Source organism: Carlito syrichta, unplaced genomic scaffold, assembly GCF_000164805.1.
Source record: "Carlito syrichta isolate Samal-C Ts95f unplaced genomic scaffold, Tarsius_syrichta-2.0.1 Scaffold308791, whole genome shotgun sequence".
Lineage (NCBI taxonomy): Eukaryota > Metazoa > Chordata > Mammalia > Primates > Tarsiidae > Carlito > Carlito syrichta.
Genome location: NW_007252887.1, coordinates 275,162 through 294,317, shown reverse-complemented (window position 1 = coordinate 294,317; position 19,156 = coordinate 275,162). Strand labels below are relative to the sequence as shown.

The following is a 19,156-nucleotide window of genomic DNA, read 5'->3' as shown; positions in this document are numbered from 1 at the left end:
AGGAGAAAAAAGAAAATATATATATACCTTGTGTAAAACTCGATTCTATAATCATTCTCCTACATCAACTTTAGAAATCATATTAGCAACAGGATTTGAACAGCAGCAGAGTTTCCACAATTAGACTCTCATATTACAACATGATCATTTTTATGAGGAGATCAAACTCAACATTTATCTCTAAAGCAGAGCAGTATGCACCAGCAGGGAAAATATAAACAAAAGAGGAACATATTTAAAAGTCCTTATAATGATGAAAGATGACAAAGAAAATTTTCTTCTTAGGGAAACAAAATTTTGGTATTTGCCACAGGCATTTTCAATTTTTAGTCAGAACTACAAAATGCCCATGAGAAAGTACCCAATGACTTATTTCTTTTATTCAAGCACAACTCATTGTTTTTAAAGAACAAATTACATGAATTGCTTTCTTTAAACACTTAAAGCTATTTGTCAAATAAAAATAAACTTAAGAATAGGGAAATCTCTGATATACACTTAACCTATGCAGAGTTTACATAAAAATGACACTGAATATTTTGTTAAAAGTAGTTTAGCTGTTCCTCTCTGTTGGCCCTCTCACTAGGTCTGGATCAACTCCAACAGCTGCCAACCTCATAGATGTGCTGAACAACCGGCCCAACATCTTCTTCAGTCTCTGGGTTCTCCTTGTGCTCCCAATTTGGAATTGGAAGGAAGATATGATCAGGACTTGAGACTCTAAACAACGACCAAAGAAAACCTACTGTGAATATTAAAATGATAGACTCAGTTCACTTCCAAAAGTACCCCATATTCAAATGAACAAAAATTAGATCTAGTAACAAAATTACTTTAAAAGTAAAAACTAGTGAATGCACACATGCACAGAAACTGATGTGGTTAAATTTACATGTAACAGGTGCACTGACAAGTCAGTTTGTGTAAAAGTTTGATAAATTTATTTTGTGCCTGTTGTTGCCATGTCTTATTCGTTTTCAGAGGAAAACCCAGTGTCTGGGGCTTTGGAACATGCCCAGGACCTTATTTCTACAGAAGCTACTGCCCTAGTAAAAATCACCAATAACCGTGTACGTCTACTGACCAGAAGCTAGGGGCTGGTAGTTCCCTTTAAAAAGCAATCATGAGATACTCAACTTAGTAATCATACTGACCCTCTTATTTCAACGGCAGCTAAAACAGCAAGGTCAACTCTGTAAGACACAACTGGGCTTACTTTGTCAAAAAGATTCGAGCTGAAAAAGAAAACATTTAAGGAATGAATGGCCACCATCAACATCATAGAGAGGCAAACCGAGTGAAACTATAAATGAGTAAATTAAAAGCACCAAATAAATAGCTTATCAGTCAAAAATGATTTTCATTAGCATTTACTCTCAAAAAGATAGTCAAGTTTTATTTCCTAATTTTTAATTTTGCTTTACAAATGCAAAACTGACAAAACTATCCTTATGATTTTAAAATGCCATAATAAAGTACTGAAATTTTAGTCTGTGCTATTCTATAATATTGAAAGATATTATATAATACATTTATAGCAAATTAGACCTTCTCAATAGGTTTTATAAGCTAATGTGAGTTGTTTTCATACCTTTGGATCTGTAAGTCAAATTTCACAGAGGTATCCATCTCTGATTGCTGGTGTACACTAAAACGAAGACCAGCTAAGAGCTGAAGGAGAGAGCAAAAGATGGTAATGTTAGTGAACTTTCAAATGCAATGTCCAAATAAAAAAGAATGTCCTAAAATAGGGTTTTCTTGAACTTACAATAAAAGTGAACAAAAGATAATTAAACCTGATTTTCTAATGAATCTCTTTTATTTAAGACATTTGGGCCAATCCATAACAGAGTCTGGTTAACAACAATTATTCATTATAATTAGACCTCCTTATAATATTAACTATCTTTCAAAAAATGCAAAAGTAAATATCTGTTGATTCAATAAAAGTACAGTAACTAGGCACAATGATTTGGTAATAGGAAGTTCACAACTGAACTGTGCTGTGTTGGTGGGCCAGGAAGGAAGAAATGGATGGTTTAAAGAATAAGAGAACTGGTTAAAGAAGTCATCAGTAGGGCCAGAACCAGAATTCCTCCTCACACCTCTCACAGCCCCCCAACGCCAAACATCCTAACTCCTACAGGTAGAAAATTGATAGATTTTAAAGAAAACAATTGATACATAAGGCACAGGCTTCTTGGAGATCATAAAAGTGACACACAAAAATAGTACTTCTTGCAAACCACCTCCTGGTTAGTCGCTGGAATAACCAAGAATCATCTACACTGACTGAGCCATGAGCAAGAAAGAGAGGAACGAGAATAGGAGAGGAAATAAGGCGTGTTCACCTAACTTAGGGTACTCTGTTCAAACTCCCTTCCCTAAGATACCATATGTCTAGAAACAATAATGACTTTTAATGGAAAATACACCTAAAGAAACATTGAACATTTAGCCCCATATTAACACAGATCTTCAAATTGCCAGTATCCATGTGCCATTAAATTAAATAAATTCTATTGAAAAAGTCACATGGCATATACTGCCATTTTTTCCCCTCGATTCTAGGAATTCTACAATGAATATTTTGTTGACTTTTTAAAGGATTTAGAAAGCGAGTCATTGTTTTCCTGGGCTCTCTGCTCCACCATCTGAAGGGGAGCCTGATCCAACTAAACTTCTCTTTGATCCTCTGTGTGGGACCTATAATATAGGGTTTCATGTTAATGAAGTTGGTGGGCTGTGGTGGCTCATGCTTATAATCCCAGCACTTTGGGAGGCTAAGGAAAGAGGATCTCATGTGCACAGGAGTTGGAGAACAACCTGGGCAACACAGTGAGACACCAACTGTACAAAAAATTTAAAACTTAACTGGGTGTGATGGCATATGCCTGTAGTATCAGCTACTTGAGAGGCTGGGGCAGAAGGATTATTTAAGCCCAGGAGGTCAAGGTTATGGTGAGCTATGATCACATCACTGCACACTTAGGTGACGCAGTGAGACCGTATCTCTACAAAAAGAAAAAGGAGGTAACTCAATGTCACCTAAGTATGACAGTCTTTGCCAGAGTGGCTTTTGAGGATCCATTAAAGCATCAGTTTAAAATACCAAAATTATAATTTCAGTCCTTAGTTTAAATCATGTTCTCATCCCCTTACCAAGCTGAAGGCAGTGTGAAGAGCAGCTTATTGAATATGGTGTAATAGCACAACCCATTATTTTAGTATCTTAGTTAAAACCCACCAAAACTCCACTAATCATTAAGATCTAACTCAAAATCAACTTATGAATACTATTTTGAAATGTTTAATTTTAAAAAATTACTAAGAACCCAGAGAAAAATATGCTGTTCTGCTTGTAGAAGAAAAAACATCCACTTAATTAAAATGCCTTACTTGAGTTCTAGCCTTCATTGGATTTCCAAGGTCACATACCACCTGGCGGGTTTGGTTTTCTGTCTTAAATGCACAGGAAAGTCTTGCCAAGGCCTTTGATAGACAAAAAAAAAAAAAGGATATGAAAGAAATAAAATATCACGCGGTTGGATATTTCAGTTTCTTTTTCTACAGGACAAATAAATCTGTTTGAGTAAAGCTGAAATAAAGGAGAAGTCACAATTGAGTACCATTGCCACGTGGAAATGTAAAAGTGTTTCTGAAAGACCCCTGGGGAACTCAGATACATCACCATATTGCCTCAGGCGGATAATGTGATGGACAGGCTAAGACACTTTATCATTCTGACCTCAGTTCCAGGCATTTAACTGGCAATTCTAAAAATGTACTATCAATGCAACATGCAAACTATCAGGCTGGAGGGGAATTATATCAGATAGGCACTCTATTGTCTAGCAATTTAGACTTAGATAGAATGGCTAAGCCTGTGCCTCACTCAACTTGGGACCAGCTCCTTAATGCTCATAAGACTGTGAGTGCATTTCAATTTTTAGAGGCAGCTTGCTTACCTCACTGTTTCGGACAACTCCGATGAAATCTGCCTGCGGTGGGATGGACACAATGAGCTCGGCTTCATAGGCGCCTTCTCCTTGATTCTGGGCCTTTACAATCAATGTCAGAGGGTTGTCATCCCCAATATAGATCTTCTTTTGATCACTACAAGTAAGCACAAATCCAGACTGAGAAAAAAAACTACATGGGGAGCAGATGACTGTTCAGAGAAACAAAAGATAAATGCACAGACAGCACCGATGTATTCAGCAGTGTCTCAGAATATTTTAAGAGTACTTCACAGCTCAATAGAAAATGGAAAATAGCACACTGAGTACAAATTTGATGCTTCTCTCAGTAAAAGAAAACACTGATGTCACTAATATATCATTATTACTCATAATACTGAAGTAATTTTATGTACTTAATTCTCTAATTTTTCCTAAAAGCTGAACTAATCATCTGTCATGTTTCTCACAATATAATTTATAACCTTATAAAATGGTAAGACTATCCCTTGAGTTAAAAGTATATCTAAGTCAGGTTCAATGGCTCAACCTGTAATCCCGCGCCCTGGGAGGCTGAGGTGAGTGGATTGCCTGAGCCCACGGGTTCAAGACCCGCCTGGGCAGGCGAGACCTCATCTCTACAATAAATCAAAAAATTAGCCGGGCATGATAGCGTGTGCCTGTAATTCTGGCTACTTGGAAGGCTGAGGCGGAAGCATCGCTGGAGCCCAGCAAGTCGAGGCTGCGGTAGCCGGGAGCAGCCACTGCACTCCAGTCTGGGCGACAGAGTGAGACTCCAACTCAAAAAAAAAAGTATATCTATAATGAAATGTACTTTATTTTATTTTATTTTTTTGAGTTGGAGTCTCACTCCGTCGCCCAGGCTAGGCTGGAGTGCAGTGGCACGCTCACAGCTACCCCAGCATCGACCGGCTGGGCTCCCGCAATCCTTCTGCCTCAGCCTTTCAAGTAGCCAGAACTACAGGTACATGCTACCACACCCGGCTAATTTTTTATTTATTGTAGAGACGAGGTCCTGCCAAGTTACCCGGGCTGGTCTTGAACCTGCAGGCTCAGGCACTAGCCTTGGCCTCCCAAAGTGCTGGGATTACAGGCTGAGCCACCAAGCCCTGCCTGAAGTGTACTTCACAGTTATATAATATTACTTTATGACACCACCCAAAGTTGTAGACAGAACGGCAATCTGTTAACCAAGGAAACTAGTGAAAATACAGTGAATATTTTTTGAAGTTCAATATTGATAGTCTTATTATGATTAAATATCATGCATTATCCTTCAATATAACTAATTCTCATTAAGATATACTAGTACTCTGAATAGAAAAATGTGCTCTTCCATTTAAATTTCTTATTATACTGCTTATTGTTTCGAGCAAACTTACCTATCTACAGAAACTTCCAGTTTGGGTTTACAGACATTGTCTTCCCCACAGTCAAGTAGAATATGAGCCTAGAAAAAATGACAATACAGGTTGCATAAGCAGCATATGTCAATACATACATGGTTACACATATATGTATACATGTGTAAATTTATGTATATTCATCAGCTTGTTTTATACCTAAATGCAAAAGAGATCATGGCCTTTTAGTTTGAAACAGGTCAGTGCAGCCAGTCAAGAATGAGAAAGAAGAAAACCATTCACAGGATATAATGCAATTACTTGGAACCTTTCGGTTCTATCTCAAATTACGCTGTTATCATTTTAGAGTGAAGACTGATGTGGAAGAGAAAGCAATCATCAAGAAATGAGTGTCCATTCTGACTCTGCTGCTAGCTAAGTTGTAAGCTCTTGGGCAAAATAAACTCACTTGTAGAATTTTTCATCTGAACTGTGCTTCTGCCAATATCATGGAAACTGGGTTCTGGAGAATGAAAGAATACGAAGCTGTAGAGATAGGGCAGCAATTCAGACAGATAGATCGAAGGGGAAAAATTGGACAAAATGAGTCCAGTGTGCATGATCATTTGGAAAGAGATGAAAGAAAAGGAACTAGAAACATTACTGTCAGCCTATCAGAGCTAGTGAAATAAGCAAAAGCCTGAACTTCTTTCCTTCTGGAGCTGGCCAGGAGAATGCTCTAGTGAGAGCAGTATGAAAAACTCCAAAAGAGAGAAATAGTGGGAGAAAACAGAGGAGCTCGGGCAGGGTGTGAAAGAAGAAATGCAACAATTAAGAAAAGAAGAAGGGAAAAGAGAGATGAAGCCATTTTGCTTTGTCTATTGTTAACATCCACAGGGCTTCAGGCCCACAGGCAGACAAAAACAAGAGAGAATGGATTTAAAAGAAGAAAAATGAACAGCAGAATCCTTTAAGAAAAAGATGATGACTGTGTACTTCCAAGTTACATAATCCAGAATAAAATTAGATGGTAGGAATTTCAACTGCCAGTTTAACTGAGAGGAAACCCAAAAATATATGTGAACTAATTCAATTACCTAGATATAAGCAGTTGCTATAAGCCTCAAAACAAAACAAAATGAATGATAAGGAAGATTAAAAGAATTTTATGGAGATTCTTTACATCATGCCACATATAAGTCACTGCTCAATTAAATCAGGAATAAAGAGTGGATTTTTACCTCATTAACAAGGGTATCAGCATAATAAGCATTTGTATACCTGGCCCTGAATTGTACCCCATATATTTAAAATACAAAATAGAAAAAGAATGGATTTTTAATTTAAAAAACTAGTGATAAGGTCCGTATAACAGTCTGGAATGAGTAATATGTATAAAATATTAGTAGAACTGTGATAAAGGGATATTTGGCTAAGTGTCTCTCTACAAGGAAGAAAAATAACTTAGCTGGCATTGGAGCAACTACAATATTAAAATATGCTACCAGAAAACACAGTTTCAGAAATGAAAAAGCACAAAGCAATGTCTTCCATGCCCAGAGAACCAAATCTCTACAGTTATATACTTCATCTCTCGCACAGAGTATCAGTAAAAATTTAATATGCACGTACATTGAAAATGGAAGGAAATAAAATACTGTCTCCGCGGAAAGCACTAAATCTCTATCACCAAAGAATTAAGGTGCAGAAAGGGAAACTAGAACTGCACCGTCCAATATTGCAGGCCACTTGCAAGCCATGTGTGGCTTTTGAGCATTTGAAATGGGCCTAGTGTTCCCGAGGAACTGATTTTTAAATTTTAGGCGATTTAACTGAAGTTACTGATGAACTTATGTTACTGACAAACTTACTGTGTGCAGATCTTGAGTATGTGAATCAACTTCTTCAACTGTGAATTATATGAATTCTAAATACAAAAAAATCCTAATGAAACTAGTATTTTAATTTAGATATGCTGTGTGTAACACACTGGATTTCATTTGTTTATTTGCTTGTTTGTTTGTTTGTTTGTTTTCTGAGTCAGGATCTCATTCAGGATCTCACGGCTGGAATGCAGTGGCACAATCACAGCTCATAGAAGCCTTGGCAGCCTCTACCTCCTGGGTTCAGGCAATCCTCACACCTCAGTCTCCTGAATAGTTGTTAGACTATAGGCATATGCTACCTCACACAGCAATTTTTAAATTTTTTGTGGAGACAAGGTCTCGCTATGTTGCCCAGGCTTGTCTTGAACTTCTGGATTCAAGCAATCCTCCTGATTCAGCCTCCCAAAGTGCTGGGATTACCAGGTGTGAGTCACTGCCCCGGCCACACTCTGAATTTTATAGACATTAAAAACATAGAATTCAAAATATTTCACTGATAATGCCTAAATTGATTACAAGCAGAAGTAAAAATATTTTAGATATTGCTATAGGCTGAAGTGTAGCCCCTCCCAGCCCAAATTCAAACGCTGAATTCCCAGTATCTCAGAATGTGACTGTATTTGGAGATAGGGTCTTTAAAGAGATCATTAAGTTAAAGTGATTTTTTTTTAAAAGGGTGGGCCCTAATCCAGTGACTGGAACTTCAAAATAAGAGAAGGTTAGGATACAGATGTACATGAAGGGAAGACCATGTGAACACACAGGAAGGTGACCATCTACAAGTCAAAGAGAGAGGCCTCAGAAGAAACCATCCCTGATGACACCGTGATCTCAGACTTGTAGCTTCTGGAATTGTGAGAAAATAATTTTCTGTTGTTTAAATCACCCAGTTGGTGATACTTCGTTATGGCAGCTCTAGCAATACAGATATATTATCACAATTAATTTCACCTGTATTTTTCCACCTTTTTAAAAATGCTAACTGGCAAATTAAAAATTACAAAAGTGGTTCACTATATTTCCATTGAACAGCTGAGAGTACAATAGAAGAGTTTGTAACATAGCAAATGAAATGAAGGACCCATTTTAGAAAGCACAGTTGATCCTCAAATAACACAGTTTTGAATGGCACAGGTCCACTTATATGTGGACCTTTCTCAACCAAAGGTGGATCAAAAATGGGGTGTGAAGCCCGCCTATACAGAGGGCCAACTTCAGGACTTGAGTATGGCTGATCTGATTATACAAAGGAGGTCCTGGAACCGATCTCCTGTGTATACCAAGGGGCGACTGTAAATAATAAAAATGGTGGGTAGGTAATTAACAAAAAAACAAGACTAAATAATAAAGCTAAGAATATAGAAGAAAAGATGCCTAAAGGTAAATAATAGCACTGTTGAAATTAATTTGGACACAAAGGAGACAAAAAAAAAAAGGATTCAAATAATGAAGATGAGAATCAGAGGGCAAAAAAAGAAAGCCAAATATTAGTGAGATTATTTCCTTCCAAGGGGTTTCAATAGTTCACCTACTTGATTAGCTGGCTTTAAAATGGTATTGGCATTAAAGAGATTGGTAAGTTCCGTAAGTAATGGTAACAATAATAATTTTTAAATTCCCCAAAGTTCTAAAACTATAAAGAGAAAATTATCATTGCACATATATCAAAGCACATAATATAAAGGAACAAGTGACAATTAACTTTTAAAGAAAGTATGATATTGAAGATAAACCCTAGGAGGCTCAGATGTTCATTATTAAGTTATTAATCAGCATAATAGTGTGCATCCACCAAAAATTTTTAAAAAGAATATAAACTAACACTAAACTATGGTTGCAAGTTCTACATTAATAAACAATAAAATGGCACATATACTATGACTATTAATGTGAAAAATGAAATATAAAATTAAATTGTTGAAATATAAAAATCACATACACATTAAAAAATTTAATTTGCTTTATGTTGCCGCCATAAATGTCTTCTCAAATTCAAAAAATAAAAATAAAAAAGAACTTATGGGATCATAGAAAAGAAGACAAAGAAGAAATGGCAACCAGAATTTAGAGCAAAGAGTACTATGAAAGAAGAAATATTAATTTAAAAATATAAACATGTAATAAAAAAAGGAGAAATAGGAAATACAGTAAGAATATTTAAATGCATGGGCTTTACATAGGATTTTCTAAAATCAAATTACAGTTTTTATGAAATTTTATGTTGCTTTGATTTTATGAAAAGAATGATGTACTATGGATACATATATGTGTGTATATATACATTTTTTCCATTGAAATGCATATCAAAAGTAACATAGATATCAAAGATATTTAGCAGCCAGGCTCGGTGGCTCAGCCTGTAATCCTGCCCCTTGGGAGGCCAAGGTGAGTGGACTGCCTGAGCCCGCGGGCTTGAGATCCGCCTGGCAACTTGGTGAGACCTCATCTCTACAATAAATCAAAAAATTAGCCAGGTGTGGTAGCGCGTGCCTGTAGTTCCAGCTACTTGGAGAGCTGAGGCGGAAGGATCGCTGGAGCCCAGCAGGTCGAGGCTGCGGTGGCCGGGAGCGGCCGCTGCACTCCAGTCAGGGCGACAGAGTGAGACTCCAACTCAAAAAAATAAAAATAAAAATAAAAATAAAAATAATATTTAGCAAAATACTAAAAAAATACTACGTAAATAAACTGGCCCTTTGTTGTTTTCCTTCAATTATTTTATATGTATATGACATGTGACCGTTTCTTTTTCTACAGATCACTAGGTTCTGAGATGCTTTAAATATCACTGATCTGAAAATTCAGATTCTTACACCTCTGACTTTGATTAAACATAAACCAAGATTATAAATATTTTAAAAATGTGAATTGTAAGATTTTAAAAAAATATCAAAATATAAAATCGTGATAAGTTGAGAAAGAACAATACCTGTCGACTAATGTTGGCAGGAGTGAACTGGTTAAGAATGGGTTTCAAGCCTGTTGTATCTGCAGCTGTTCTATAATCCAACCAATACTCCATAAAAATAGTAATTGGAGTGAGTTTGTCTCTAAATTCAGATTCATCCTAGAAATGGAAAAGCTTTAAATTAATGATGCTTAAGTACACATCTAAAACCAACTGTAATCATCCCTTGCTCCTTCAATTCTAATCAAAATTCTCCAGATAATACTTATGGAGGAACAGAATATCCAAAAAGAAGATTATCATTATCAAGTGAGAAATCTAAATCAATTTTTGTATTATAATATTTGATTCACATAAAAATAAATGAGACAAGTTAATAAAATGAGCACCCAAACACACCCCAGCATAACAACAAGAACATTCCTGATACTGCTTTAGCTACTCAAACATATCTTTCTCTTTTCTTCCCTTTGCCTGCCTTCTCAGAGGTAAATACTACCCTAAATTTTAAGTCTGCCATTCCCGTGTTTGCTTTCAATAGTTTTACTATATCTCATATATCTATAAATAATATGTTTCTCAGTTTTGCTTTTTCCTTTTTTGCTTAATAATGGAATGACGTGTTTAATTTATAACCTATTCTCCCATTGAATGTTATTTGGATGTTGGGGGCTGTTTTAGTTTTTGCTAATGCAAAATTGTTATTTGATTATTCTTATCACATAGTGACAGGTATATCTGTCAGCTCTGTTAATACCATATTATTTTCCAATGTCTTCATAACAATTCACACTGCCATCAGCAACATACAAGAGTTTCTGTCAATTTACACCTTGACCAATTAATAGGTATTGGTATATTGCTTCAACATAAGATTGCATTTCTTCATAGCATAACTTGAGATACTTGTCTTGCTTGTTTCTTAAATTTTGAAGTTATTTAATTTAATCAAAAGCCTTTTTTGCACTCAAGACAGTCTCATGTTTCTTCTTCAGTCTATTCATGTGGTAAATTACATTTCTAGACTTTTAATGTTAACCTATCCTAGGATAAATCCAACTTGATCTATTTATCTTTTCCAATAAACTGCTAGGATTAAGATGGCTTATAATAGCTTAGTAATCTTACAACTGTTATAAGACTAGAATGAAATTCTTCCTTCTGGTGCTTTCCTTGAATAGTCCAGGTATCCACTACTTTCACAGAATAATATTAAAATATTTTGTTTTTCTATTCTTTCAGAGCGCTTAAGATTTGGATATCTTATTTTTGAATACTTAATAAATATTGCTTATAAAATCACCCGGACCTTGTGTTTCATTTGTGTAAGATTAACTACCAATTCCATTTTTTAAGCGATTAAAGGATTATTCTGGTCTTCCATTTCATCTTATGGCAGTTATGTTTTGTTTTTCTAAGAATTTCCCTGTTTTGTCTAAGTTTTCCTATGTATTAGCACAAGGTTATTCATCATATTTTATTATTTTAAACCTTCCCTTATCTGTAGTTATGTCCCTTTTTAACTCCTAATTTTGTGGGATATTCTTTTCTTCATTTCTTATCTTTATTTAAATTAAACAGCATCTAAGGCTACATATTTACCTTTATATTCTGCTTCTGTGACACCCTACGCATCTTGGTATGTCATATCTTCATTATGACTCAGTTATAAGTTAATTTCCTTCACAATCTCATTTTTGATTCACAAGTTTATTAAAAGCACATTTCCAAATTTATCTTTTTGATTTCTAACAGCTGCATGGTAATCAGATAGCACATTTTCTATGATACCACTTTTTTGAAATCTATTTAGACTTCCTTTATGGCCAATGCATGGTCAATTTTTCTGCTCTCTAATTATTGGGTGCCAGGTTCTATAAAGGTCTGTTAAGTCAAACTTGTCAATTACATTGTGTTTCTCTAAATCTTAAATGATACTTTTGTCTTATTTGGAAAATTTCATCCTTTATTTCTTGAAACATCTTAATAAGTTTATGCTCTGTAACTGATAATTTCAGTATCTTTGAACATTGAAATTAGATATGCCTTTGTAGATCTAAAATCTGTTGTTTCTTTTAGTGGCTTGTCTCCTTGTGTGTTCAGTGCTTTTTTTTCTAATTAACTCGGTTTTGATGGAATTTAATCTGTGGAAGTCATGGGACCCATACTGATTGCTCTCCTCCAAAGAGACTTTGCATTTCCTCTGGCTAGAACAGGGTGTACCTCTGTCCTGCAAACACTTCAGCCTCATGCAAGTGTCTAGCTAGGACTAATGCAGGAGTCTCAGGCTGAGACCCTTGGCTTTCAGAAGGCCCCAGATGAGTTTGAATACCTGTGCTGGTGTCTAAAATTACTATCACCCTCTCTCCAAGCTCCACCTCTTGCCAGCAACCCCGGTTCATTCATTTGCTTACAACTCACAATATAGATATGGCCACTGCTTTTCTTTTAGTTGACTGCTTATTGGGACTCAGGAGATTTTTTTTTTTATACTATCTCAAGAGTCCAGCAGTATTTAAGAAGTATGTTTATCATAATTCACTCAGTAGTTTTATTGTAGAAAGGTCATTTGGAACATCCAATATGCCAGGTGTAGAAGTCCATTACTCAGGTTTGAAACTATAAAGAGCTAAAATTCCTCAAATTTGTTTTCTTATGCTTTGCCTTTTGACTTAATACCAATTTACAGAAACTGAAAGTTACTTACATGAAAAAAAATGACTGCAAAAAAAATTATGGAGTGGAAAATATCTCTTACCCGCAGATAGGCTATCAGTTCCTCACACTGCATCTGTCCCCCTCTTGAAATTGTCATGTTCTTGGAGTGACCTGGGGACCTGTTGTGGAGAAACAGTGCTCGTCGAATTGCTCCCTTTTGCTTGAGTTTATCCAAAAGAAGCTCCACCTGGAAGTCTATATAAACCAAAGGATTTATAACCAACATATTCTTCATGAACGCCTATCTGTCCTAGATATCTAGGGTTTTCACGTAAACAGAGATATTTATTTCTTAGGAAGTAATTTGCCTCTAATTTATTAACAATGCCTTTTTTATTGATTACTAAAGGATGAAGTTTTTTATTAGAGATATGTGGAGTACAAGTAATGATTAGCTACACGAGTAAGCTACATGCAGGTGAAGTTTGGATCAGCAACTGGCCCTCACTTCCCCTGGTTGAGGACCAGGTACCTTTTGTGATGCTACCCTGCCCCCTCCTTCCATCTCCTGGCAGTATCCAATGACTGCCAATCCCTCCCTTATTAACAATGTCTTTACACTATAGTGAGACAACATATTCATTTTGACTAAATGTTTAATATTAATTAAATAATTAACCAGACTTTCACTCAAAGTAAGTCATATTATATTATTCCAAAGAATGATAGTAGTAAACCAATTATCAGAGAAAGAAAAAATTTTGTCTTTTAATTCAAACTAAGAGGAAGAAGTCCAGAGAATGAAAACATGAATTAATATTTCCTCCATTAATCCAAGTGGCAAGACTCTTGCTGATTTTGATTAATAAGTATTTAATTAATAACTATGTACCCCTACCATTATATTGAACGCTTTAATGAGAAAGCATGACTTCAACTCCTGCCTCCAATGAGGCCTCCATTATCAAATTTTCATATAAATATGCCCCTCAGAAAGCAAGTGCTCAAATAGAGTGAAATAGGCCAAGAGTCATCTTGAAGGGGACATGTAGCCAACAGTCTGAAGCACAGTTGTTAGGATGATTGCCTTCTAAGATTCAATTCTTTAGTTTCTTAAAACAGTACACAATCTTTAAAATCACAAGTCTGTTTCCAAGTCTCTCCAAATGACGGTCTTCATTTCAAAAGTAGGTAAAAGTTCAGGGTTATTTTGTGTCATGTTCCATTCTACTCAGTCATATTGCCCTCCTTGCTGCTTCTCAAACACGAGAACACTCCGCTTCAGGATTCTCAAAACTGCTATTTCCTCAGAGTGAAACACTCCTCCAGACATCCCCTAGCGCCCTCACTTCCTTCAGGTCTTACTGAAAAGTCATCTCTAGTGGGCCTCTACTTGGTTGCCCTATGTAAACTTTCACACACAAACACACACCCAATAGTTTCAGTCATCTGTTCTGCTTTATTACTACTCCTTGGCACTTGTCACTATCTACCACACTGACAAATCTTGACAATAGTTAGTTAACACTCCAAACTTGCTCTAAGGACCACATCACCCATTTTAGGAAAGAAGTTGTATGATTTGCTGTGTCCATTATATTTGGTGCTCTAACTGTTTCTCCTATTTCTTTTTTCTTTTTCTTTTAATATGGAACACTTCTCCTCACTATTTTTAAATTGCCTCTACTCCTGAGATTGCTGGGTCTTCCCAAGATATAAAATATAAACTTCTCACTAGACCATCTGGGTATTACCCAGATGTCCCTCAGAGTTCACTTATCTCACACTGGTAATGCTTAAACTTTTTTTTTTTTTTTTGAATTGGAGTCTCATTCTGTCACCTAGACTGGCTCCCGGCCACCGAAGCCTTGACCTGTGGGCTCCAGTGATCCTTCTGCCTCAGCCTTCCAAGTAGCTGGAACTACAGGCACGCACTACCACACCTGGTTAATTTTTTATTTATTGTAGAGATGAGGTGTCACCAAGTTGCCCAGGCAGGTCTCGAACCCGCGGGCTCAGACAATTCACTCACCTCGGCCTCCCAAAGTGCTGGGATTACAGGCTGAGCCACCAAGCCCAGCCAATGCTTAAACTTTTAAAGACCATATGTTTACCATTCAGTGGGCCATTTTGCTCACAATGTCCATAAATTAGTGCATTTTTTCTGAATTGACTTAGGAGTTACCAAAGTACTTATGTTGCAATCTTAATCTTTAAGCATAAACATTCAAATAAAAAACAACAGTAGCAATAATTTGAGTCATTATTCAAATATCCTAAAATATATTTAAGCACTGTGTATGCAGCATCATTAAAACATGAGTTTTTATAGCACACTTACTAAGTTTCCTGGGAAGTGCTCCTTTGCCATCTGCCTTTAAGCAGAACCTGACATTAAAACTGCAGAAAAATAAAATAGATATAAATCCTATAATCCAGTTTAGACATATTTTTGATCAGCACCCAAATCTCACATTTCTAATATTTATTTACATTGTGAGAGTTTATATTTTTACCTATGCCTTAATATTATTCCTAAAACATGAAACTATACAGACTAACCTAACTCATCCTTCAGAATTTCAAGCACATTTTTCATGGTACGCTGATGAGAGAAAGAAAAGAACTTCCTAGTTTCATCTCAAGTTTACAGAACCTGTGGATAAATCTAAATGAGGGGAATGACAGTTCATATTTAAAATACCGTTTCATTTAATAAAAGAACCCACCAGAGTTTTCTTTAATTAACAAGTTCCTCTAGAGCGGTGTTTTCCACAATTCATTAACAGATTATGAAGTCAGTTTAATAAGTTGCATCTAGCATCTTAAAAAAAACAAATCAAATAAATAAAACTGACTTAACTATTCACGGTAAGTATGATTTTGTGAAACTCTTGATTTAATTACATCTATGTGTTCACTGGGTTACAATGCAAAATGTGTTTCTTACTACGTGTCACAGTAAAAATCATGAAAACTACTGTTGAATAAGTGCATTGAAGTCTTTGGATGATTAGCATAATTATAAACATATCATTGACAACTTCATAGAGATTTGCAGAGTGAGTGAAGGAAAAAAGGCAGTAAAACATAAAGCCAAAATCTTGAAAACAATTTCATTTCCCACCAATAAAAATGAAGAACAAATATCACTGAATTTTTAATGTAATCCAATAAAAAATAAAAATTTCAGAATTTTAATAGCTATAGTTATAATTCAAAAACATTAAAAAAAATTCAAAAACCAAAAAAACTCAGGAAAATATATTTGATCTGTACTTTCATTTTATTACTTTTTTAATGTATCAATTAATTGCCATCCTTTTTATTTGTCATTTTTCATTTTAAAAATGTGGAGTACAATTCAGGGTTATGTACACAAATGTTCATTATGCAGGTACCCTTGTTGATGAGGTACACCACCCCTCCCAGCAGTTTCCCACTACTGCCAACCCCACCCCCCATCCCCCTCCACTCCTCTGGCAGTTTTCCACTACTACCAATCCCTCTCTTACAGTATTATGATAATTGTTCAAGGTCTGCTTATGAGTGAGGATTAGTACTTTTAAAATAAAATTTTCCTATCAATTTTTCTCTTCTTCATGTGTAAGTTTTCTGCAATTTTTCTGTGTAAGAAACATGAGCAGTATTTCCCAAAGTGGTTTACTCATGGTGATTTTAATAGTATATGGGTCAATATTTTTAATTTTATATTTATTTTGACACATATGAGAAATAAACTAGTTACTACATTTTATTTTTAAATACTTTGAGGTAAAGTATGAAACAACTTAAAGAAAATCTAGAATGAAAATAGAGCAAAAATTATGAAAGCAACATACAAATGAAAGAAAAGAGGAAAAATGAACTATAAGAATACAGACATTGAACGCATTAAAAAAAAAATATATATATATATGAAACTGGTAAAGGAATAAGTAAAAGACCAATATATGAGAGCAAAATAATTTTTACAGTTATTCACAGATATTAAATCTGAAAAAGAATACATCTTTCAAAAAATTAAATGTTCACAAGTCTGTTTAGAATGAAATATTAATTAATTCTGAGATAATATTAGCTCTTTCTTCTTTTTGAAAATATTTTTTTTTTGGAAAATATTTATTATTTTTTAAAATAATCACTGACCATGCAGCTTTTTTATGTTTGCTTTAATTTTTTAGAGATGGGGTCTGGCTTTGTCACCCAGGATACAAGGAGTGCAGTGGTGCAGTCATAGCTCACTGCAGCCTCCAATTCCTGGGCTCAAGCAACTCTCTGACCTCAGCCTCCCAAATAACTTAAATAAAGGTTCATGTCACCAAGTCTAGATAAATTGTATATTTTCTGTAGAGATAGGGTCTCATTATGTTGCCTAGGCTGGTCTCAAACTCCTGGCCTCAAGCAATTCTCTCATTTCGGCTTCCTACAGTACCGGGATTATTAGTGTGAGCCACCATGCCTGGCATCCATGTATAACTCTTTAACAATAATTTTATACCAGTTTATGGAGTATTTCTGGAGCCTTCCACATATCTTCTTTGGAGTACTATTTCTATAATCCAATTTATAAATAAAAGTAGAATGTACCTACAGAGACTGTTTTAGCAATATTTCAACCCTGCCATCTTCATTTTCAATGTTCTTACAATGATTGAATCAATAATCACAATAATAACTGATACTGAAGAAATACCCTTACCAGGAAACTTTGAGAGATGTCCCAGGCAGTGGGCAGGTTTTATTGTCTTGATTTAAAATGCTAGGGTATACTTCAAGGCCAGCATTTACAGTGATAACTGGTCGGGCCCTAGTTTAAAAAAAAGAAAAAAGTTATTGAAAAAGTTTGATTGATCTAAGCATTTTAGGTTCACCTTCACTGCATATACAATGCAATGTCTACTAAAACACTGTTTGTAACAGAAAAAAGAACAACCTAAATGTAAATGACCAGTTACCTTAGTTTGCTCAGAACTGTCCTAACTGTCCTAACACACCAAAACTCCTGCATCCTGGAAAATTGCTCAGTTCCAAGAAAACTGGAACAGTTAACCAGCCTATCTGAATTCAGTCCACTAAAGCAGGACGGTTTAATAAGTGGTGGGATATCTTCCTAGTGCAGTGCACTACCATGGGGAAATGAGTGCTGTCAAGTCCATCTGTGCTGATGTGGGGAGATCTCTAAGACATACCTAAGATATGATTTTAATAGGACAGGAAAAAGTCCCACAATGTACAAACAGTGTCTACAGACAGACACACACAATTTTTTATAATGCATAGACTATTTCTGGTAGAAAATATTAATAAGTTAGTAACTGGTATAAGAGAAAACATGTATTTCATTGCATTTCCTTTCTGTATTGTTTAAATTTTGACCACATGCATGTATTACTTTATTAACAGCAATTCAAAATACTAAAACGACAAATTAAATAATGCAGTTTTCCAAAGTTCAGATTCACAAGTTTAAATCCTATATAAAAATATGAGAGGCTCAGATCTCAAAAATGATAAGTCCCTGAAATCTGTGAGTACACATGTGGCTCCTACAGCTATAATTAAGTTGACCCATCACAAACTTCATTACACAACACCAATGTTAGTTTTCCTGCCATGTGTAAACTCAGACCACAGAAGTGTAAACATCTTCATCTACTTGGGATGCCAGCTGATATTCTAAGGCATCCCAAGGGATCTTCATTCTGAGGAATTGGTGAAATACAGAGAATAACTGGAAATATGTATGAGGCTAGGAAATAAAGACATATGAATTCATACATATTTTTCTAATAACAATATTCATTTTGGGATTCATTACATACTGCCCTTGTAGTCACAGAATACTGAGGCACAAGCATCAGGTCAATTTCCTGCCTCTTACAGAAAAATGAAAACCTATATAATTTTTAAAGAGAGATTGAAAAACCAGGGAAATACCTTTGAACATAATTTAAAAGACAAAGAGGGAAAATTCTGAATGTCTTTCTGAATAAAGAAGTCTACAGCTTTCTCTTAGGTACCTCCTTATATAAATAATATTTATATAGTTAAACAGAAGGAATAACTTCTAGGGTTCAATAGTACAGTAGGGTGACAAGCTAACAATAATTATTGCATATTGAAAATAGCAAGGAGAGGATTTTGAATGTTCCCAACACAAAGAAAAAACAAATATTTGAGGTGGTGGATATCCCAATTACCCTGATTTCTATGTTGTATGCATGCATCAAAATGTCTCATGTATTCTAGAAATATGTACAATTATTATGGGTCAATAAAAGAAATTTGCCTGCAGCAAATTTTGAATAGAAAGAACACATTTAGCCGGGCTCAGTGGCTCAGCCTGTAATCCCGCGCCTTGGGAGGCTGAGGTGAGTGGAT

General features: G+C 35.4%; 1 protein-coding gene across 1 annotated transcript in view; it reads right to left on the bottom strand.

The window, feature by feature from the left end:
* Positions 1-19,156, bottom strand: part of ITGAV (integrin subunit alpha V) — a 99,116-nt gene that overhangs the window by 11,206 nt on the left and 68,754 nt on the right. Inside the window, exons 16-25 of the mRNA XM_021716354.1 lie at positions 17,475-17,582; positions 15,114-15,172; positions 12,873-13,027; positions 10,136-10,273; positions 5,363-5,430; positions 3,969-4,116; positions 3,400-3,492; positions 1,592-1,671; positions 1,155-1,235; positions 615-720 (exon numbers count right to left, since the gene is read on the bottom strand). Of these exons, the coding sequence (XP_021572029.1) occupies positions 615-720; positions 1,155-1,235; positions 1,592-1,671; positions 3,400-3,492; positions 3,969-4,116; positions 5,363-5,430; positions 10,136-10,273; positions 12,873-13,027; positions 15,114-15,172; positions 17,475-17,582 (1,036 nt within the window). The remainder of the gene's footprint in view (positions 1-614; positions 721-1,154; positions 1,236-1,591; positions 1,672-3,399; positions 3,493-3,968; positions 4,117-5,362; positions 5,431-10,135; positions 10,274-12,872; positions 13,028-15,113; positions 15,173-17,474; positions 17,583-19,156) is intronic.